The sequence below is a fragment of the Xiphophorus hellerii genome, chromosome 13 (assembly GCF_003331165.1).
Source record: "Xiphophorus hellerii strain 12219 chromosome 13, Xiphophorus_hellerii-4.1, whole genome shotgun sequence".
Lineage (NCBI taxonomy): Eukaryota > Metazoa > Chordata > Actinopteri > Cyprinodontiformes > Poeciliidae > Xiphophorus > Xiphophorus hellerii.
In genome coordinates, this window is record NC_045684.1 from 1,424,875 (window position 1) to 1,449,369 (window position 24,495).

At 40.7% G+C, this 24,495-nt stretch overlaps 1 protein-coding gene and 1 long non-coding RNA gene across 2 annotated transcripts in view; one reads left to right on the forward strand and one right to left on the reverse strand.

The window, feature by feature from the left end:
• The window catches only part of myo1g (myosin IG), a 52,479-nt gene that overhangs the window by 5,574 nt on the left and 22,410 nt on the right, over positions 1 to 24,495 (reverse strand). The window contains exons 16-22 of the mRNA XM_032580581.1: positions 23,400 to 23,566; positions 17,203 to 17,410; positions 16,665 to 16,888; positions 16,183 to 16,327; positions 12,699 to 12,803; positions 12,231 to 12,344; positions 8,950 to 9,107 (exon numbers count right to left, since the gene is read on the reverse strand). Of these exons, the coding sequence (XP_032436472.1) occupies positions 8,950 to 9,107; positions 12,231 to 12,344; positions 12,699 to 12,803; positions 16,183 to 16,327; positions 16,665 to 16,888; positions 17,203 to 17,410; positions 23,400 to 23,566 (1,121 nt within the window). The remainder of the gene's footprint in view (positions 1 to 8,949; positions 9,108 to 12,230; positions 12,345 to 12,698; positions 12,804 to 16,182; positions 16,328 to 16,664; positions 16,889 to 17,202; positions 17,411 to 23,399; positions 23,567 to 24,495) is intronic.
• Positions 1,145 to 23,866, forward strand: LOC116731089 (uncharacterized). The gene is made up of 3 exons (XR_004341538.1): positions 1,145 to 1,157; positions 16,456 to 16,460; positions 23,771 to 23,866. It is a non-coding gene; the product is annotated as an uncharacterized LOC116731089 (long non-coding RNA).

Sequence of the window (24,495 nt, forward strand, 5' to 3'; positions counted from 1 at the left end):
CATAAAGAATCTGACGAGGGAGGTTGGGGATGTTCTGGCACATCTAACAGACGTGCTGTTGTACTCAGACCAGAGAAAATGTCTGCAAAATATTCAGTTTTAAAATTCGGCAACATAAATTATGAAGAATATATTTGTGAAACATCCAGAAGAAAAAATAAAGCAGCTTGTAAATTCTGCAACACTTTGGTTTCAGACAGTGGCGACTACATCAAACTTTTACTGTCACTCAGAAAGAAAGCACAAAGATACATAAGCTATGTGTAAATGTTAGCAGAGCTAGCTCGCTAACGTTAGCAATTTGCTTCTCTACCAAAGTATTTTACGCAGCCCTCACACAAACAGATTTAGCTAAAATTAGCTATTAGTTAGTAGACAGACTGTATGTTTCAGGTCCTAGTTTCTGTTTCCTGTCAGCTGTTGGCCACTGTTAGCCTGTGCACCAAGCTAACGTCACCTAATATTAGCATCACGCGCTGGAATTGGTCTCGTCTCGGTCATTGATGGCTCGGGATTTTACTTCAAGGCTAGTCAAGACCTTAACTATGGGAATATTATTAAACCGCCAGAATAATACACGCTACATGTTAGCAAAGCTAGCTAGCTAACGTTAGCAAATTGTCTCGCTAACAAAATTCTTTACCCCGCACTCACACAAACAGATTTAGTCAATATTAGCAATGAATATTAAGATGCCCATGTAGGGTATACACTATGTTTTAGGGAAGTATTCTCTATTTCTTGTCAGCTGTTTGCCACCACTAGCTAGTGCATCAAGCTAACGTTACCCAATATTTGCATCACGCGCTGGAATTGGTCTCAGCCCTAAACGTTTTGGTCTCATCTTGGTCTCAACACTCTCTGGTCTTAATCTTGACTTGTAATACAAACACAAGCAGCAGAATGGGACTCAGATCAGATTTGTTTTAATGCGACCCATATTCACTGTTCCTCTGCAGTCTGAACAGCCCAATCCCAAACTTTTCACCACCAAGAATAAAAAATCAGGTGGTGCCACTTCCAAATGTGGTACTAAATTGTATCTGATTGTTTTTTGACATTTTTGTTGTTAATGTGCGACTTGTGCCATAATTCTGCACCAGAAGAAGCCAAATATGGTAAATCTGGATGTAAACAATAGCTTAAATTATAATTATGTCTGTGTCAGTGAACGCATCACATCCCAGTCCTGTTGGTTCCGACTCCACATCGGACTCTATCGACACCGGCGGCCATTATCACTTCCATCAACGTTCTTCTTCTGCGTTTCTCCAGTTTTCGGGCTGGTAGTCGGTTCTCCTGACCAACATATCTCCTCTGGAGAAAACAAACGAGACCAACCTGCTCTGCAGTTTGTGCGTCTCATTGATTCTGGATGTTTGTTGGTGAGTTTTGATGGAAAGCAGAAGTTTTCTCCAGCCTGCAGTCGTTCTGCTGAGCCAACCTGACCAGCGGGTTGCAGCTTTTTATTTAACCATTAGGTCACTTAGCAGGAAAAGTTAGCAGCTTTTAGATCTCACTTACTATTCAGCGGAGAGTCCACCAAACCCAAAATACAGTCATGAAAAAAGTAAGTACACCCTGTTACAGTTCCAGAGGTTTTCTGTCAGGATGTCGCTGATCTGGTGTTACAAGTTTGAATCGAACCTCTAGGGTCCAAAAAACTGAAAATTTAGACAAAGATGAAGCCAAGGCAACAAGGGATGATGTTAAGAAAAGTAAGTACACCCTCTTTGGGTTCTAAGGATTAACATAAAAAAACTGATCAGATGTTTAGAAGCTCCTAAATGGTTTAATTTTAACAAAGATAACGCCTTCAGCAGCAACCACAGCATTTCAATCACATTTCAACCTGAACTTTGACTAGACCATTGCACCTTTGACTTTAATTCATGTTCAGCTGTTCTGCTGTAGATCTGCAGAACGGCAGATCTGAATGATGGAAAGTCCAATAGTCTGGAGATGACCAGACGACCCGCCCCAGACTGATCGGCAGCCATTTTTCTCCAGGTTTGCTTAACAAACATCAACAGAAAGCTATTTGGGCGAGTTTAGGTTCCCAGAGATCAGATTAAACTCTGTCCAGATCCGCCTGCCTGTAGCATCAGATCAACTAACGCTGCGTTCAGGTACAGCTGGGAAACTAGGATGTCTAATTATCAAAACAGCTCCATAATCATTTAAACAAGTTTTATTTGAAAATATTGACTGTTTTATTTTTTTTAAAAAGAACATTGAAAATCTCTTATTCACTGAAAATAATCCAACCAAACCTCAGGTTACTTTGATCATTTCTACTTTTTTTAACATGCACTTTACTAAAACGCTCTCCTTACTGACAGCCAATAAATAGTTCACTGATATGTTATTAATTCATCTCTAATCACTTTATAAATCCTTAATAAATGTTTATTATGCCCTTAAGGACGAGAAGGAGACAAAATCTACCAGTTTCTTCCCAAATCTGTTCACCTACATATTTTATCTAGAGTTGCTATAATAAACATTCAGACCAACTTGTAAGCACAATAACCAGTTGTAAATGTGATTGTTTAGCACGTTGTCTCCGCCTCACCCTTAATTAATGCATAATAAACAGTTATTAATGATTTATAAAGTGCTTAGAGATGAATTAGTGACATACTGTATCTATGAACTTATTGTAAACTGGTACCATAAAATCAAATTAGCCTCATATAAAATGTTTTGTTTTTTACCAAAGTGAACTGAAATCATGATTTTGTGGTAGGTTCTGGTTCGGTCTGATCCGTGAAGCCCAGCAGGTGTCGACGGGTTCAAACAGCTTTCACACTCACAGAGGAAACAACGGCTGCGTTCACGCTGCAGTCGCCACCAGGAACCGCGCCGGCGTCTGAAACGCTTCAGGATCATCTCCTTTCTGCTCCGTGCTACGCCGCACCGGCGCAGTAACTGATGCAAGCAGAAACTGTCTGATGATTAGTTTCAATAAGAATTTAAATTCTTTTCTATTTCTGAGAAACAGAACTCTGGATTTGTTTAATCAGCTGTAAACCAGAATCATCAAAATGACCGGAAATAAAACCTGGAACAGATCAATCCTCGTTTATTTTACTTTATTTCAAACATTCATATTCAGTCTGTTTGAAAAGGAGGTTGGCACAAGACCACTTTCTTCTACATGTATCTTACTTCTTTACATATTTAAAGAAAATAAATTAAAAAACAAAAAGAAAAAATTGAAAAAAGAAAAACTAAAAACAATAAAGAGAAAATAAATAAAAATTGTTTTGCACAGATAAAAAGAAAAATCTGTTTCCTGTCTGAATTAACTTCGATTAATAAATTGGTTCATTATTTAAAAAGTTTTGTTCATCGTTTTTGCTGCAGGAGTCCAACAAACAGGATTTTCCTAGTTCTAAAAAATAAAACCTGGGACAATATTTGGCAGAAAAGTGAATATATTTTGATTTTCATGGTTTTTCCACTTTCTGTTTATTTTTTGCTAAAATATGTCGACTGAAACATATTTTCTCTCCAGCGTTTTACTCTGATCCATTTTGCACCTGCATCCTAATCAGCACCACGTCCGGCTTCCTGGAGACCGTCTCCAGGGCAACAGCCGCATCCTGGGCCACGCGGCGGCGGGCAGCATCGACCGCGCGGCGTCCAGGCGCACGGGCGGCGCACCGCCCCGCGGGTCGTCCCTCGCCATCATCAGGAGCCGCCTCATCGGCCCCAGCAGGCGCCGCTTCCTGTCTCACTTCGGAGAAACATTCTGAGAAAAATGACTCAACGACGGCCAGAAAACTTCTGACACAGCCGACGGTTTCCAACGCAGCTTGAGTCGCAGCGCGGACGGCTCCCTCGGCTCTGATTCGTCCAATCACAGACTCTGATTTTAACCTCTGAATATTACAAACAATTAACTTTGTATAAATAAACGCTCCGTTGGAGTTACTGACAACACGACTTTATGTTCAGTGCCACCACATGACTGCAACCTCTGACAGTAATTACTTTTCATGTATTCATGCAGGACAAAGGGGCTGCAGGGGGCCCAAAGTGGGAACAGTGTGATAACGGGAACAACGCGATTTACAGCCAGTCACCGCTGGGAGAACTGACCAACAAACAGCATGTCGTGAGTCACTAATATGAGCTCAAACTGACCTAAATGTCACAATTCATGAGAAAAACTGAGTCTGATATCATGAAAGAGACATTTGGTCACAAGTGACGCTGAATTATTCACTGAAATGCAGCAGGAAGTCGGTCAGTCAGCAGAGAAGCAGGAAGTCAAGGATTAACGGGAAAAACTCCAAAACAAAGACGAAGCTCTTCCCTTTGTTCATAAATCAACATAAATCTGTATTTATCACTGATACTGGCAGTTATGCTAATGTGTTACATTAATAATGTAACATTTTCAAGTTTTCCAATACATGGTTTTGTGCTGCAACTACCGATTAATTTAGTCATCAATTATTCTGGCAATTAATTGAGTATCCTACAGATTAATCAATCATTTTGGCGATTAATCAATTATTCTGTCGATTAATTAGATTTGATACATTCTATAGATTTTCCACTTAACCACAAAAGTCTTTTTACACAATATTAGAAATATATTAAAATATGCAAATAAATTATTAATCCATAATTAAATAAGAAAATAACCATTTTAATGAATAAAATGCAGTAACAATATTCTGTTATTGACTTGGAACCGTGAGTTTGAGGAGTTTTGGGTAAAACATAATCATGGAAGGTATTTTTATCTTAAATGGAACATGTATATATATTTTGCACAGTTTTGGCTTAATTACGGCTCTGAATGTTGTTTTTCAGCAAAATGCAAAAACATTATCCAGTCTAACAAAAAGAAGAAAATGGGTCAAATATTCAACTTTGATTCCCAAAATCAGACGAGGAAGTAACTCCAAATACTTTACAGGAGCTTTTGTATCGTAATCCACCTGGATTGTGATCAAACATTTTAATAATCATGCTGAATGATATTTCTTATTTCACACGAACTACATGCATTAACCTGAGTTTGACCAAAATGACTGAAACTAGAGTCTGAACTCTGACGTGAAATAAAAACCAGGAGCAACCTGGGCGACGGCAGACAGAGGAGGAGAGACGGACAGCGAGACGAAAACATCGAGGACAAACGCTGAGGGACAGAAGCGGCTATTTCAGAACCAGGATGACGCTTTGCATGACCTAAAAATTCATTTAGAAATAAGAGGAGCCGATTTTCCCACAGCTTTTTCTGTCCATCAAACTGCCAAGATCAAACCTCAGAGTCACCAAGTTCTCCACTTCACTGTTCCTGTCTTCTGCTTTGGGGTTAATCAAATCACGCTTCCTGCTGCTCCGGGAAGGGAGGGCTGACCCAGAAGGCTGCTATTAATGCAGCGCAGAACCAGGTCTCTCCATATTTATAAATTAAACTGCTGATGTCGAGGCGCAGAACCCGCCGGAGAGGAAGTGAAGAGAAGGAGAAAATTTATGCTGCTGCTCATAAATTACGTCTCTTTCTGGTGTTTTCAAACCCAACAGCTGCTTTCTGGAAACCAGAACCAAAAGATTTTCTTTGACAGTTGTAGCAATCTGAAGGATCTAGAGGAGTTCCTCAGGGCTCCGTTCTAGACTCTGGAGTTTAATCAGGAAATAAAGATTTGTTCATGAATTCATCTCCCTGCTGGGGAGCAAAAAGTTTATTAGCACCATAGTTTGTGAATCTTTCTATCAAATAATCCTAATAAATTAAAAAACACGCTGACTTAAAAACAACAAACATGTTTTTTGATAAAAAAAAGTTTTTCATCCGTATCAAAATTGGAGTATTTCTCAAAACTGCAATGGAAACATTTTTTCTGAATCATGAGTCCGTCTGTGATCAACAGCTGCCAGTAGGCGGGGCTTGTTGCTCCAACGCCTGGATAAGACGCTGATGTGTCGTCTGATTGGCTGATAAATGAGTAGCGCTAGCGCCATAGATGAACTATTAATATAATCTCATAACTGTTTACATCTGTTGCCACCGTATTTTTTAAATGAATTATCGAGTGCACAAACATTCCTGTGTGATTTTTTATTTAGTTTCTTGTGAAATTGTGTTTTTTCAACATTAACGAAGTTTTGTGCTCATTTGTAGTAAAAACGCAGCTAATGTTGGATTTTGAAAAGAAAGAAACTAATAGATAATACTGTGCAGCCGTATGAGCTAAAAATGTGAATATTAATTTAATGGAGTGGCTTCATTAAGCGAGTTCCCAAATTGGCCGTTGAATAAAGAAAGCTGCTCAGCCTTTGAGGGCCGAGCCGATCAAACCCTAAATCCTGCTTCCAGCAGACCCTCCAGCTGTCCCAGCAGATGGTCCGCCCCCCGCCGAAAACACACAACGCCCCCGGCATGCCGACGGACAGCCAGACACACGGCCCGCTCCGATTCAGGAGCCGGACCAGAACGCAGCCAGGCGACGAGGAAGACAACAAACCCACTGGCGTCCAATCAGACAGCAGCAGCGTTGAAGTTTCACCTCCGGAGCCAACGCTGACCCAGTTCTGCAGAACCGAACCTGAACGGCTCCGTGAAGCGAGTCGGCCTCACAGAATCAGCCGCAGCTGTCTGAACCGAAGAGCGCCGCAGCTTGGAGCCGTGGCCATCTGAGACCAGTCGACCCGAGAGGCCGACGACGCAACTGGACTTCAGTAACACAGAAACAGGAAATGTTGTGTTAGAACTCCATTAACATGTTTAATCAAGTTAAATTCTCAGCCCCAGTAAAAAATCATTTAGTGTTTCGCACTTTTACCATAGGAAGATTAAATGTGTTTAATACCCAGTACAGATGGAAAAACTTTTAAAATTGTTATTTTTGTACACAGCAAAGTTCCTCTGACTGCTGAGCTTCAACCTGAAATGACGCATTCTGGGGCAGAGTCTGATTTCCCGACAGAAAGAAACGCAGCGGAGGTTTTCTGTGCTTCATCATCATCCTCCTCCTTCGTCCTCTCCCACATGCTCACGCTCTCTTTTAACTCAGCATCCCCTCCAGCTTCGACTCCGTCCCATGAGTCTCCCACAGAGGTCACGACCCCTGCACTCACCCCAGATGGTGGCACAATGACGAGCTGCAACGACTCCCTGAAGGTCGACTCCCCTCTGAGACGCCCGCTGCAGCTGCCGCCGATCCTCACAGCCCCCAAAAACCCCCACAAATAAAACGAAAAACACTCAAAAGCCAAATGGAGTCTGGACTCGGCTACGTTGACTGAGGAAAGTGGGAACTTAAGATGACGCACTGAAGTGAGTCATCTGACCGAGCAGCCTTCACCTGCAGCCACAGCGACATTTAAAGGTGAACTAAGATGCAAAATGTGTGTTTTGCATAAATGTGGTTCATTTTGGGGTCTCAACTGCTTCTAAAAATAATCCAAAGGTTAAAAAAATAAAAACACCGAGCAACTTTTTGGCAATAAATTAATGTTTTGAAAACGAGTCATTACAAAAACTCAGCTGTTAAGTCACACTGCGGCGTTACCTAGCAACCCAAGCGGAACTCCGCCCGTTACCTAGCAACCCAAGCGGAGCTCCATTTTGTTTGGTCAGCTGGTTTTACTGCTGCATGTGCTGTACAATGGCTGCTGGAAAAGACAAGTGTTTTGTTGTTGTTGTCCAGAAACTATTTGCTGCATAATTGTTGGTTGTGATTGAGGCTCTACTAATGCTTTTCAAAGATGTATGGTTGTATACTTGTGCATCTGTTTGCAGCTATTTTTATGTGCGAGTGTAAATGCTGAGTTGTGGCCAGCAGCAGCTTATTTGGACCTAAAGTGAAAGAGACACTAAAACAGCTCACTCTGAATTCACCAAACTAAAATCTTATTATCTAAGAATGTTTTTTTTTGCAAAAAATTAAATGAAGAAGTTTTAGATCACTCATAGATCTATCCTAACCCGTTTAAGGAAGCATTATAGGTCACCTCTATAGTAAAAGGCATTTGAAACGTCCTGCTGCGCAGAAGGATTGAATCACTTCTGAGGAATCAAAATTAAAAATTCCCACCTAACATGTTCTGTCTCCTCTGTGCGTCACTCGCAGGACTTGGAGGATTAATGCTGCAGGGGGGCTGCAGGCTGGACGGCGCCTCAGCAGGCAACACTTGCGACAACAAGGCGAATCAGTCTGCGCGGCGTGAAAACCCACGGCGTCCAGGTCCAGCGGAGACGAGTGACTCGGATTTATGACGAATGTGTTAAATGTCAGAGGAGCTGAGTTGTTACTCTGCTGTTATTCTGAACAGGACTCACACATGGAGATGATAAATAGCATTTATGTAATAATGCTGTTGTGTTACAGATTTGTTTCTGTTCACTTTGTTCATGTTCCAGTATCTGATTCACAAAGCAAAAAGCAACAATTATGTAATGGTGCAAATTCACCATGAAGTGCAGCAGGTTCTGATCGTGTTTGCTCAGTGAAAAGTCCGGATAGCTAAAATGTTTAGTTCCCCTAATTATAAATATTAGTTCTGCTAGCACTAATGTGCTAATCATAAATATTAATTCCACTAACACTGAAGCGTTGGTCATGAACATTGGCTTTGCTAAGGCTAAAGGATTATGTCAACATTCTGCTTAAAGCAAGCTAATGCTAAAGCGCTACATCAATGTGGTATTTAATGGTAGTTTATGACAAAAGCGCTGTACATTGCTGTATATATGCAATTAAAAGCATCTTTCTGCAATATTTCCATCTCCTACAGACAAAACTAATCACCTACAGAGAGCATCAGATGGTTTTGGGGAAGCTGAGGTCAAAGTTACAGGAAGCTAAAGACCATTTTGTTTGCATTTTGTTTGTTTTTTTTGAACTCACAAATAAAAACAGTAGCGAGACGCTTTCAGGCTAAGCTAGTGAGGGAAGAGAAGCAGAATCAGCTGGTACTGACCGTATGAAGTGATCCACCAGCGCTCCGACCAGTTCTCCCACTCGGTCCTGGTTGGGGCAAAGCTCGCCTTGCTGCAGACACAGCAGGACGTCGTCCTGGGAGGACGTGTGCAGCGCCACCATCTGGTCGGCCCCGCTGGTCACGCTCAGTCCTGTAAACTGTGAGAAACAAAACAAACACATTTGACTGATGGCTGGCAGCAGGTTTGGAAAAACTGTGAAAAATGTGAAATTTTTAATGTCTTAAAAAAAAAAAAACTTTATCATGAATCACAACAAACATGTTTTTTCTTAACAGACACAAAAATGAGCTTTTTGTCTGCAGCGGTTGCAGTTTTCCACAATCCCACGACCGTAGAAATTCACACAAAATCAACAGATTCACTGAATTTTTCACTCCAATGCATAATTACGAGGTTAGTGGAAATTTTCTAGAAAAATCAGTGAAAAACATTGAGTAACAGTGATGTTAACTCCCTCCTGCAGGTGGCAGTATTTCTTACTTCTACTCTGTTGCCTCAGTGTTACTTCAATTCAAGTTATAGTCTGTGATAAATATTTACCGTTAAATTGGTAAAGTGAAAATATCGCAAACTTCATTGAAAATATTTCTTAAGTACAAACGATCACAAAATCCTGGAGGAACTGAATAATAACTGACATACAGCGCCCTCTACAGGCATTCCTGGTGAACAACCAGTTATATGTGTGATTCAAGTTTATGAGTCCATTAAACTTTACTGACTTTTTACAGGCCAGTTTCTCTCAGCCACTATTTAATTTAGAAAAAACAAGATAATTTACCCTTAAACTGAGAAATGTGAGCAGATTGTCACAATAAAAAAAGCTGCTGGTTTACAGTTAGAGCATTAATTACAGATTTAAACCAGATGAATAAAGAGCATTTAATGTGGTTTTGCTCAACTACATCTGAAAAACAAATGTTATGATATTAAAGGTTGGATTATTTAACTCTATCACTGCCAACACTGTGGAGGAGGTCCGACATGCGGCCCCCGAACCGCACTTTGTGCACCGTTTCAAGGCGAAGTGGGACTAGATTTGGCCGGCGGCTCAGGTGTGGCGGTGCAGTGAGGAGAGAAACTGTGACCCAGTTAGAGAAACGCACAGATTTACAGAAGGAAGAGAGAAAGTGGGAGCGCTGTTAGAGAACGAGACAGAGTGGATTATAATCCTCTTACAGATCACTCAGGTTAATCCAGACAGGACAACAATGAGCTGGATGTCCCAGAGACGTCAAGGCCGACCCGTTCCCTCAGCGCTTATTCAGCGCTTTCTAACCCATTTCCTCTCCAATCTGAAGCTCAGACTTTAAATATCAGACAATAAATCTCACATTTCAGGTCTCAATTCTCCACAAACATTTTAAATTAGCGATTCTATGTCTGTTACACAGAAAGGTAAAAAAATATCAGCAACGTCTCATGAAACTCCTGACGCTTTGGGTTTTTTATTCTGTTGGGTTCTAATGGCGGCCATTTTTAAAGCACTTTATGAACTGATCACCAGCAGAGTGAGAACACCGGTAAAAACAGGAGTTTTACTATCCAGGTGAGTTAACACAGCGTCAGGGCGGGAAGACAACAGAAGAGGCCTTAAAGAGGCAACTGGTGCTACATGGGAAGGGTCAAAGGTCATCTGAACCCAGAGACGATTTCTTTCCACGTTCTGCGTTTGTTTCTGCCCTGGATAATTTGCTGCTCAGCCTGAGCTAAGTGCCGGCCGCCATCTTTAGCCGCATAATGGCGGTTTTTAACCCTGCGGCTCAAACAGCTGTGTTGAATCATTAGCCGATGCAGGCGCTAGGTGTTAGCCCGCAGTGGAGTTAGCATTAGCCGTGATGCAAACCTTCATAATCACAGAACCAGAGAAAAAACCTTCAGATTTCAGCTTAAACTACAAATATTCCCTCAGTTTTCTGATATTAAAGTTAAACCAAACTTACAGCTTGTGTTCAATAATGGAGATTAAATTATTAGCTTCAATATTCAGGTTTTCTTTTCAGGGTTTTATAAAACATCTTATGGTAGTCAAATTTGTTTTATTATTATTATTATTATTATTATTAACAAAAATGTGGAAAACACACAAAAAAAGGTCTTTGATGTCAGAATGTTTATTGCTTTTGATGGGAGTTTGATTGAAGACATGGTACGTTACGTCTGCTGTGAAATAAATTGTTCTGGTTTTTTATTTTTTTAAAGTGTTTTTCTTTCTGTAAGAATGTATATATATATATATTTATGTTATTTATATATAATTGTGTTTATTTTCTTTAAATAAAGAATAATGTGTAAAAAGGGAGACAGAGAGGTTCAAATGAGTTTATATTTGATCTTATCCAAATAAACAAACTAAAACTAAACTAAATGGTCTGTGTGTAGGGCACATGCACATCCTAAATAAAAAAGTAATGAGTTAGTTTACTTTTGCATAATTTAAGGTAGAAAAAGCAAATATAAAGCAATGAGGTTAACATGTTAGAAAGCAAAATAAAAGGGAGAATCTAATTTAAAAGTTCAGTTTCATATCTGAAGCCATTTTCAGATCAAATAAATCGGCCTTTCCTTTCAGAACCAGAGGTCCTGTGAGACTCTGGTCCAGTTTCTTAGATCAGGCCACAAACTGAACCAGTTTATGAAAACTTTACACTCAACCTGAGCCACATAAGGTCCAAAAGAACCACTCAGAAACTCTCCATAACCAACTAATCAGATTAATAATCAGATTAATAATGAGGTGTCACCAGTTTGGGTGTTCTGATTGTTACTGGGCTGATTTATCGGCTCCAGAGGTGTTGCAGGTGACTTGGTTGCACAGGAAACGGAGTCTGACCCACATCGGTTCCCGTCTGGATCTGGGTCTGCAGCTGCGGCCCGGAGAGGGTTTTATTTTTGGTCTCTGGATGTAAAAACGATTCAAGCTTGAAGCGAAGCTGAACAGCAGCGGGAAGGAAAATGGATCACAAAGTACCATGAAGAGTATTCACACCCCTAAAGTTTCCCTTCTGCTACGGGGAAACAATTTGATGCAGCACAGAAATAATCACGATTCAGAGTTTAACAGATTTAATTTAGTGATTTTAATTCCAGTGTGAATATTTTTGCGAGGCGCTGTAACAGATTTTTAATGAGTTTTAATGATTAAAAAGAAAAACACACAGAGTAACGACGCCTTCATCCTTGGAGATGAAACACTAGTGAGTGACTTTATTCACAGGAGAGTCTGCTAACGCGGCGCGGTTTGTCTGAGCTCACTCACCGAGTCCAGAGGAAGCCTTTTCAGAACTTTGTACTGCTTCTTCGGCTCCAATTTGTAGACGAACGTGTCCGTGACGAGCAGCGCTCGGTCTGTGCTTTTGTTGAACCTGTTCATCTGCAGAGAACAGAAGAAACATTTCTGAACTTCTCATGCAGCTTTAAAAATCTAAATTAATAAGCATTCACTGCAAAAATATAAAATTTTACCAAGTATTTTAATCTAGTTTCTGGTACAAACACCAGAAACTAAACTAAAAAATTGAAAGTTTAATGTTCTAATTTAACGCTAATCGCTAAAACAAAGATAAAACCCGACTGAAGCTTTAAATCCAGTTTTACTGCATCATAATTAGAATTTTTAGCATATATTCATGTTTTGATCTTTAATTTAGCGGTTAGTGCTAAAGGAGAACATCCCATAGATTTGTGGAAACGGTGATAAAACCTTTGACCCCAACGGGAGCCGTACCTTCCTGCAGAAAGCGGAGAAGACGACCTGGCCGTAGCCGTCTTTGTTCTTCAGCTCTTTGGAGACTCTGATGAAGGCAGCGCTGGTGTGAGGACAGTCCCGCACCTGCAGTGACCAAACGGCTGCATTAGCATGTCGGCTGCAGCAGCTGCAGCAGCAGCTGCAGCAGCAGCGTCGCGTCGTCAGGCCTGACCTTTCCCAGACCCTGAAGCCTTTTATGGCATTAATACCAGGAGCAGCAGATCAAAGCTGGGAGCCGGGCGTCACGAGACCAGAGAGGAGCAGACGAAACTTCAGATTTTATTTCAGATTTAGAGGATCTTGGGCTGTTTTGCATTTTAAGGTGCATGAATGGTCAGAAGTCCAGATTGAGACAGAAAAGGGAGAAAAGGTGATGACTCGGTTTAATTCAGGTCATTTTGTCATTCGGATCAGAACCTAAAGACTCCAGGAAGGAAATGGGTTGTTCTGCATTTTATTAGTTTAATCTTAAGTTAATCTCAATTGTCAAGCTTTAAAAATAAACAATGCAAAAACTAAAGACAGACAGTTGGACAGATGGAAATCATAACATAACTGTCCAAACTTTATTTACCTTTTTCTGATCCACATTTATCCAGAAGGTTAGAAAACTTTACATCCTAGATTCTGGAGAATGAAACCGATTCATTCTGGATTCACCTTCACTGTATTTTAACCCTCCTGTTATGTTCGTTTCTAGGGTACAGCAAAAATGTTCATGGGTCAATTTGACCCAGGGAGTGTTTAATCATGCAATAGTGTCAGAAACCAAAAAATTCCTCCAAAACATTTTTGTATCTGATTATTAACTCCAATACTAACCATTTCAATCAATATTTGTGCAATGATGTTTTATTATTTCTCAGAAATTAAGGATCAATGACGACAACCTGCTCATTTACTCATTTGGACATAAAAAATGGAATTTAGATTTTTAATGTCCACTGAAAAAAACCTAGACACAAAAAAACAATAATTTCCTTGAAGTTGACCTTTGGTAAATTATTTTATATTATACTTTTTTTTTTTTACCAAAGGGTGATCTTTATAATTGAACTTGAGACACACATACTGTTCTGGGTCAAATTGACCCGCTGATTAAAATCAAGATAAATGAGTCATGCAGAGAGTATTTATGTTTTTCTCCACTTCTGCTGAGTGTCACTCAGTGTGGGTGGAGTTTGTCCACAGGAACAGAAAAGATTCCCGTCAAAGGTTGTGTGAACACCTGCTTTCTCGCAGTTTCCTAGTGAAGTAAAGAGAATAGTGAGAAAGTGGGCTTGTGTGTGTGTGGTTGCGTGTGTTGGTGTGTGAGTGTGTGTGTGGTGAAATATGGTTCATAACTGCAAGGAAACATATAGAATTGGACATTATAAAATCTTTTTTTGCACTTTAACCTGACTGCCGGGTCAAATTGACCCGAACAGTATCGATGTAAAAAGTAGACCTAGGGTTTGGTACAAATGTGTAAAATGAATAAATTTTCAACTTATGTCTAGAGTGCACCTATTAAGACAAATAGAAAACGTTTCATGCAAAAAAAATGCTTCTATTTATTTTTTTTTAATTTGTAAATTTTAAAACGGGTCAATTTGACCCGGAACATAACAGGAGGGTTAAACGGACGGCTTCGTGTGTTTTCCAGGCATTCTGGACCACAGTGAAGTAACCGTCAGGAATGCACCGATCCACTGTTTTCATCGGCTGATACCGATCTGATCCAGCCCAATTACCTTCAGCTGTTCTCATTTTTAAACTTAATTACACATTTATGTGGTAACGCTGCACCAGTACAGAACAATTTAGTCCTCCAACAGCTTCACTGGTTTGGTCGAACACGTAAAAACAACTTTCATTTGTTCAGTAGGAGCAGAACAGAAAAATGTAAAATCAGTAATAAAGAAACTGAGACGACAGGTTAGCCACCAAAAACTGCAACAAATCTTCTTTCAAGTGGTTCAGAAAGTGTCATTAAGAATTTTAAATATAATGTAAAATAAAAAATACAGCACAGAAATAGAATGAATAGATTTGCCGCTATAGATCAGGAACATTGATCTAAACATGTTTTTTGATATTGGAACTGATACAGATATTAATTTTGGATCAGTGCATCTCTAGTTTTTATTTCGTTAGTAGTAATTAACTATAATAACCTTGATGACTTTCACATTTTAAAGATTGTAATTCCCAGTAAACCCAGCTCTCCCAGCTGCAGTTTGTCATTTAGAAGTGAATCGGTTTATCGGCGCCGATTCTCTTAATTTTAGGAGATTATGTGAAGCCGATTTTATTCACCGGTTTTATCTTCCTCACCAAAAGTCTAAAAATCTGCCTCTGTCCTCTTCCGCTCTGCAGTGAGAGGTTTGGCCGGCCCACCAGGTCAGATCTGCACGTTCGCTATCAATAACAGTCGCCCCACTGATACCAACTCAGAAACGTTCTTGATTTATTTAACACTTCAGACAAAAAAAATGAATGGTATTGGCTAAAAAAGGAATCGTCAGGTCAGGCTTTTTAAAGATCAGTAATCTGCAGTCAGTTAGAAACTGCAGTTAGCTTCTCTGAGTTCCTGGTAGATGATAAATCATCTGCTCTGATGTTTTGTTTTCATTCCTCTGAAAACGTCCGTCTTCAGACGCGTTCAGGTCGTGATTCGGGATCAGAGTGGGTCACTGGGGAACGGCGGCGTCACATGAAGCCCCGCAGGCGGCCGGCGAGTCACGGGCCGGCCGCCCAGGAGACGAGCGGAGGAGCTCAGGACCCGGTCACGCTGCAGCGGCCTGCGGGCGAATTCACAGCCACCAACAAACCTCAGATCAGCAGCTACCCGGGAAACAGCGGGACTCATCAGAGGGAGCCGGGCCGGCCCGAGGCGAGTCACATGCGCCGCATACATCCACAACAACAGACCGTTTTCTGTGATCCTATACACTGCTGGTCATTCAGGGCTTGTTTACCGAGACGAGGGGAAGTTCAGCCTGCAGCAGGAAACAAACTCAGCGGATTTTCCCTGTTTTTACTCTGAAAACGTTTTTACTCTGAAAATGTTTCAGGTCAAACCGACATGGAGCAAAGTGATGAGGAGCAACACTGTTTTCCTCCAATAAGTGGATTAAAATGTGGTTTTAATCCATTAATATGCTTAAGGGTCTGTTTCTTCCTAATTTAATTAGTCAATTTGTTTCTCATTGTATTTTATGTTTAATCTTGTTTAATTTTTGCCTGTGTGTTTAAATATAACTGACAGGGAAAAAAGTGTTGAAACCATCCCAAGTCGCTTGTGCGTCAGATTTACGGTCGTACCAGAAACACAATACAAAGGTTCCAGCCCGGGACTTTGGTGTCCAAAAAACAAAACATGAAATAAATTGGAATAAAATTTTTACCACCATAAAATCCATGTAATTAATCAACCAAAGTTATCAAGTCCAGAGTTTTAAGTTGAATAAAATGTTCTCACGCTGGACAGGTAGTCTCTCTCCCAGGCTCGGCCGACGCCCCAGTCCTTCCTCTCCCCGCTCAGAGACGTCAGCGCCGCCACTTTGGCTCGAACCTCCAATATGTCAGACGGAGGAATGTTCTTCACGATCTGCCGCGCCCACCACCTGAAAACAACAACCAGCCAGAGTCCAAACACAAAACTCTGAAACACGCCAGCCGGCTTTGTAGCTCGTTAACTAAATCGTTTTTCTTTTTTAATTGTCTTGAAAACTAAATATCTAGCTTCAAGCAGAATATGTGGCTTTCTAACTAGATATTTGTTTTGAAGCCAAATATTTATCTTTCTGGCTAAATATTTTGTTTGAAGCTGAATATTTAACTTGCTACATTTTGGGTTCCTGATGCTCAGCTGCAGCACAGACTGTCATATATTCACCAGCTGTGGATTTAAATGAATGTGGTTCAGCTGCCCTTGTCCGGTTTGCAGCCGTCGTCTCTCACCTGCGATGCAGCATGGTTGTGATGCTGTGAAACTGGGCCAGAGCTGCGGGCGGCGCCGGCCACTCCACGCTCTTCCCGTAGTCCGGCATCGTCCGCACGCTCGCGAAACGGCGCTCCACCTCCCAGAAGTGGGCCTTGACCTTGTAGCGCTTGTAGCATCCCATGATGGTGTAGATGGCGCGCATCCGACTGCAGCGCAGGCGAGCGAGAGCGCCTCGCCAAACCTGATGGGCGAGGGAATAAAAAAATTCACCGATGGAAGCGTTCTCCTTCCTTTGGATCAGACTGCTGAAAGTAGGTCAGGGAGGAGGTTGGGGCGCTTGGTAACTGACTTTAACGTAACTGATCTGGATCTCATTAATTTTTCCAATTATTGTTGTAGGAAATTAGGATTCAAAGTGGCAGAAGCACCTATTCATGAGACAGACTGATCGGAAACGCCTATAATTGGAGTAAATTAGCTCTGAATCACATAATTAGGCTGTCAGAAACAGGAAAGTGTTCAGCAGTAATCTGAAGCGTCATGAAAATGAAGGACCTTCTGCAGGAAGAGCACCAGGATGGGGACCAGGGCGGCTCTCTCCTGCTCCAGCGTGAAGAGCGTCCGCGGCGTCCGAACAAACAGCTTGGTCTGGCCGTACGCCACGTCGCCCTGGAAACCGTGCTGCGTGATGATGGCCTCCACCGCCTCCCGGTCCGTGGCCATCAGGTGGTTTGGCCAGGTGTACTCGCACGTCATTTTATACCTGAACATCAGCAAATTAATCATTAATACAATATATCCATTTATGAGCCAAAACACAGAGGAACTCGTTATTTAAATGGGATCGATGTTCTGTGAACTGAACTGACATGACTTCCACTTTATTTAAAAAACAATTAAGGAATCAGTTCATAACACATCAGATCTGCAAACATATATATATATATATACATATATACATATATATATGTATATATATATATATATATATATATATACAGAGTCTGATAGAACTGCAAATTAAAATATAGTTAAAAAGGAAAAAGTGGGGACTTCCGGGTGAGCAAGCAAGATGGCGACAGCATAATCAGGTGGCTCCCCGACATATTATTGAAAATCACAGGTTTGACGCAAGTGCGGGATATAAAGTAACTTAAAAGTGGGCCGAAATGCCCAAGTTTAAATCAAAGAGCACTTTGCAGTCTCGACATCTAATGTTAAGAGAGGAAGAATCGAACGAAGACGACATGGCTAACCACTCGGGCCTGGATGCTTCACTAGCGGCTAACGATTTAGCTAACGAGACAGCTAACCTACAAACTATTCTCGAAGAACTAAGAGAATCACGTCGAGAGAATAGTGAGGGCTTCCGAGAGGTTAAAGAGGAAATAAAAAACGTAAACAAAAGACTGGACGAGGCAGAAACGCGCATCTCGGAGGCGGAGAACAGGGTTCAGCAGCTCGAAGAGGTAGCATTGAAGCTAAGTAAAGTGCAGGACGAACTCGAGGCTAAGCTGGTGGAGCTCGAGGGGAGATCGAGAGGGGGAAAACTTGAGGCTCCACGGCATTGCGGAGGGCTCTGAGGAAAGCTCACCATCTTTATCAGCTTTCATAGAGAATCTACTCAGAGAGAAACTGGATATCCCGACATCGCTCGACTTGAATATTGAGAGAGCCCACCGATCTCTGGGACCCAGAGCTCCACCTGAAGCCCCCCCACGTTCAATAATAGTTAGGTTTGCCACATCCAAGGTCAAAGACGAAATATTAAAACGAGCCTGGCAAAAGAAAGGCTTCATGCTGGGAGGGAAAAAAGTCATAGCGGATCACGACTATGCTCCAGACGTGTTAAAACGGCGACGTGAGTACCTCGAAGTGAAGCGGGTCCTCAGAGAAAAGAAGATTAAATTCCAAACCCCGTTCCCGGCCAGGTTGAGAGTTTTCTACGAGAACAACACATGTGTCTACAACTCTGCGGCAGAAGCTACAAAAGATATGGTGAATCGAGGTTACCAAATCACTGTCATTCAGCCATCTGCCACGTGGGTCGACAAAATCAAGAGCACGATGTGGACCAAGTTGGGAAAGAATGACAAGGATCATCCACGAAATGGAGCGCGGGAGGAATATAAGAAGAAACTGGATGGGTTTAGAAGAGGACAAGCACAACCATAGGAGCGGATGGATCAAGCATATCCCGGTCTGTTTTGTTTTGATTAATAATGCTTCATCTCCTTTGACGTTATTTGGAGTCGGGGACCACACCACCTAGAAAATGGGACGCCATAAACAGGTAACGCCACCAGGGGGCCCTTCGCAACTACGGAGTTGCGCTGGTTTTCCCTCAAAATCGCTCACAAACTATAACATCACTAAGGTCATTAACAAGACCAGAAGAAAGGAAGTCTTTAAATTGACACGTGTGAACTTAATTTACAATGCTAAAATGTTCTGTTTGTTCTCAGTTCTTTGTTTGAGTAGTCTAGGGTTGTCACCTATTTCACTTGCTTGGAATTTCCAACGATATATAATCCAATGACCTCATTATCTCCACTGCGAATTGTAACCTACAATGTAAAAGGAGTTCTTAATCCTATAAAAAGGGCGAAAATATTGGGAAAGATGAAAAAGGAAAAAGCAGAGGTGTTATTCCTCCAGGAAACCCATCTCTCAGAGGTAGAGCATAGTAAACTTAAAAGAATGGGCTTCAATCAGGTTTTTAGTTCATCACACAAAACAGGTCGTAGAAGGGGAGTGGCAACCTTAATATCTCAGAGGATCACATTTGAGATGATCCATGAATATAAAGACAAGGAAGGCAGATACAACATAGTAGTGGGCAGACTCGAGGGACAAGAAATTACTTTTATCAATGTATATGCTCCGCCAGGTTCGGAGTGGTTATTTTATAAACATATTTTCGACATGATGATAACTAAATCACAAGGCTTAGTAGTCTGCGGTGGTGATTTTAACATAAGACTAAACCCCTCTGAAGATACCTCTAAACAACCCAGAATTAACAGCAGCTTAGACAGGAAGATCAGGAAGATGATCAAAGAGCTGGGGATAAGTGACGTTTGGCGTGAATTCAATCCCAGAAAGAGGGACTATACATTCTACTCTGCTGCTCACCATACATATTCAAGAATTGATTACTTCTTCATGTATAATAAGGACGTAGGACGAGTAGAAAAATGTCATATTGGGCTGATGGACCTCTCTGATCATTGCCCACTTCATATAGAAGTAAATGTGAACAAAACAAAAACCCCGTTCTTATGGAGACTTAATTCTAGCATACTCAAGGGCAGAATTAAAGAGGAGTTAAGGCAAGAAATTCAGACATATATGCAGGACAACGACAATGGAGAAGTCTCTCCTGCAATATTATGGGATGCTTGTAAAGCTGTCCTGAGAGGAAAAATAATTGCAAAATCATCTCTTATAAAAAAAACTAGACAAGAAAAATTAAACAATTTAAAACATGTCTTGACCAAACTAGAGGGGAAAAATAAAAACAAAGTAGATCTACAAATTACACAAAAAATAAAACAAATCAGAGATGAAATTGATCATGAATTGCAGACCAACATACAGAAGAAACTTTTATTCCTAAGGCAAAGTTACTATGAGTCTGGCCCCAAGTCATCAAAATTTTTAGCATACAGACTAAGAAAACAACAAGAGGAAAGAACTATATATAAAATTAGAGAACCAATGACTAATAAAGTTTTATATGACGGTACAGAAATAAGAAAATGCTTTGAAAAATACTACCAAAAATTGTATGCCCTAAGAGAACAAGAAGGAATGGATGAAGCTAACACACTACTGAACAAATTGTTACTGCCCACTGTAACAAATGAGCAAAATGAAAGCCTGACCAAAAATATAACGCTTCAAGAAATTGAAAAAGCAATAAATAACTTAAAATTGAACAAATCACCAGGACCAGACGGATTCAGCGCTGAATGGTATAAGATCTATTTAAAAGAGCTGTCTCCTGTTCTTTTGAGAACATTTAATTGGGTTTTAAATGGGGGGCAAATTCCTCCCTCCTGGAGGGAAACAATGATTACAGTTATCCCAAAGGAAGGTAAAGACAAACTAAACTGTTCGAATTACCGTCCAATTAGTCTACTTAATCAAGACTATAAAATCTTTACAGCCATATTAGCTAAAAGACTAGAACATGTTCTTCCAGATATAATAAATTTAGACCAGACTGGATTCATAAAGAAGAGACGTACCAGAGATAATATTAGAAGAACCCTAAACGTGATTAATCATATTAAGAGGACTGACGAACAAGCAATAATACTGGGTCTAGACGCCCAAAAAGCATTCGACACTGTAGACTGGGCATTTTTATTCAGAGTCTTGTCCCAATTCAACTTTTCCAATAAATTTATAAAGATAATTCAGGAATTGTACAACAAACCTACAGGTAGGATCCGGATCAACGGGGGATTATCAGAAGAAATAAAAATCGAGCAAGGGTGCAGACAAGGATGCTCTATATCCCCATTATTATTTGCCATATTTATTGAACCTTTAGCACAATGGATTAGACAGAGCACCAAAATACATGGCATTAAGATAAATCATATTGAACAAAAATTAGCGCTTTTCGCAGACGATATTTTAATCTACTTAGCAAAACCTCGGGAATCCCTCCCAGAATTACATAAAACCTTGATAGAGTATGGGAAATTTTCAGGTTATAAACTGAATTCCCACAAAACTCAGGTTTTGACATTCAAATATTCACCCAATAATATTGATAAGGAAAACTTCAAAATAAATTGGGACATGGACTCAATAGTATACCTAGGAGTGACCATTCCTAAAGACCCAAGGAATATTGTCTCAGTAAATTATGACCCATTAATGACTAAAATAAAAAACGACATATCCAGGTGGAGCCTGTTACCCTATCTGGGTCTCATGCAGAGAATAGAGGCTATCAAAATGATGATGCTGCCAAAGCTACTTTACTTTTTTCAGTCACTACCAGCAGAACCAGCCAAATCTATGTTCCAAGAAATTGACAAACTGATTTCAAGATTTATTTGGCAAGGGAAACAGCCAAGGACTAGATTTAAAACTTTACAGTTAAATAAAAGTAAAGGAGGTCTCTCACTCCCAAATATGAATAACTACTACAAAGCAGCACAAATAATCCCATTGGTGGAAATGTGTGACCCCTCATACACAGCAAAATGGAAGGAGATTGAATGCAAAAGCATTGGTGTCCCCTTGCAAGCAGCAATTGGAAATATAGACTTAATAAAAGACCTTAAACAACTCAATCCATCTTCAGAAACAGCACTCAAGACCTGGTCAAAATTAGTAAGAGAAAATAAAGAGTCATGTTTACCAATCAGGTGGATAGCATATGATCAAGATTTTACCCCAAATAAAACAGATATTACTTTTAAAAAGTGGATTGATAAGGGCTTGGTAAAATACAATGATTTATATCAAAAAGGTTGTCTGAGGACCTTTCAAGATATCAAGCAAAAGTATGGCCTTGATAACAGAGACTTTTTCCGTTATCTACAAATCCGGCATTATCTAGAAAAAACAAACAAAGATAAGCTAGACGGAACATTTGTCGACATATTGAACATCTTTCTAAAATCGTATCAATCAACCCCCGTTAATAAATTAACGTCTAAAATGTATAATGAACTACAAAACTTGGCAGGGGGGAATACACTATATATAAAGGAGAGATGGGACAAGGAAAGGAACAGTCAAATTCACATTGAGGACTGGTCGGACATTTTGAATAACTGTTGGAAATGTACATCATCACTAGCCTACAAGGAATTTGCTTGGAAGACTGCTACACGCTTCTTCAAAACACCAGCTCAGAGGGGCAGAAATGCAGACAGAACATGCTGGAGGTTATGTGGGTCGAATCAAGCCGGCCACTTTCATATTTTTTGGAGCTGTCCTAAACTATTTTCCTACTGGGAGACAATTAAGCAAAGTGTAGAGTTTGTTATTGGGGTCAATCTTGTTCTGAGCTTTGAGACGATGTTCTTGGGCAGACGACCAAACTGTGTAAAGGGATTCTATAAAACATACATGTTCAATATAATGCTTACTGCCAGCAAGAAAGCAATCACTCGAAAATGGATGACTGATAAAACACCCACACTACAAGACTGGATAAACATCATCCAAGACATTCGCAAGATGGAGGAACTGACATTTGCACTGAAACTGGAGCAAGACAGATTTGAAAGATCCTGGACCCCATGGCAAACTTTCATGGACTCCAGATCTGAAAACGATGACAATGAGGTGACACCCACTGTTCTTTAGCTACTCTGTTCGATGTATACTGTTTTACAGTTCAGGAAAGTTTTTATGACGTGGTACCAGTTTGTTAATTCTTTTTTCTCCCCGTTCCTCTGAGAGGGTATGGGGCGGAAGAAGGAAAAAAAAAAAAAAAAAAAAATGGAACACTAAATACCGGTGGTAGGATAACCACAGGAAGGGGTATGTTGTACGGACCAATATGTTAAACTGAATGGATGCTAGTATATGTCTGTACCACCTTTTGCAAATGGAGGAGATACACGTCCTCCGTGTTGTTCCATAATAAAAATTTGAAAAAAAAAAAAAAAAAGGAAAAAGTGTTGCTACCGTCTAATGTCTGAGGTCATCCACAACCCCTCTATTAAAAGCTAAAGGAGCTGACGGTCTGATCTCACGCAGCGCTGCGGCCGCCTTACCGCTGCAGGAAGCGAGGGTACTGCTGCCTGTAGGCGAAGCCGGCCCGGCGGACCATCACGTTCTCCAGCAGACCCAGGTACGCCACCTGGTGCTGGCAGCGCGCGTCGTCGAACAGCACCGGAGACTTCATCTCGTTGGGTTTTATGCATCGAACGTAGTACGGCTCCTTAGAAACAAAACACAAACTGTTAGTGACTCCTCGCCTGACTCCATAGGTTACCTTTGATGCTTCCCTGAACAGGTTAGGATGAGTCTACTACAGCCTATCCAAAACATGTTCATTACTTTTTTGCACAAAATCATTCCTAGATAATCAGATTTTAGTCTGCTCAGTTCAGCCTCCGTCACTTTAAATCCAAACAAGCTGCAGCAATAATACAACTGTACATCTTTGAAAAGCAGAAGTGGAGCCTTCTACACAACCAGCAAGAATTTAGCGAGTGGTTTCTGGATGGAAAGTCAACAACAAAACTCCAGCAGCCATTATGCAGCGCATACAGCGGTGAAACCACCTGACCAAATGGCGTGGGGCTCCACTGGGGTTGCTAGGTAACAAGCAGAACTCCACTTTGGTTGCTAGGTAACAAGCAGAACTCCACTGGGGTTGCTAGGTAACAAGCAGAACTCCACTGGGGTTGCTAGGTAACGGAGCATTGCCCTTATGCTCCGTGACTCAACATTCCAGGTTTTTGAAACGGCTCATTTTCCAGCCAATAAAAAACTTTAATTATCGCCAAAAAAAACAGGGGTGTTTTTTGTAAGCTGAGGACGAGACGTCATGCTGCAACTTGTCGACTATTGCTCCCTTTTTGAATAACATCACTTAATCAAGCCTTTTCTAACATTCCATACTACAAATTAAGTAATAAAAGTAACTAGAAAATTTCTGAAGAAATTTAACCGGGGCCTGCCAAAGCGTGCCCGTCGGTTTGGGCCCGGCGTTGTCATGCTAGAAATTAGCATCAATGCTAAAGAACGCTGCAATGTAATCAGTAGCATGTGGAGAATCACAAGAACGTTAAGTAAGGTGGCCGTGCACCATTCAGTATAATTTAAAATTTTTGTCAAGGCTTTTATTTTGAAATTTTTGTAAAA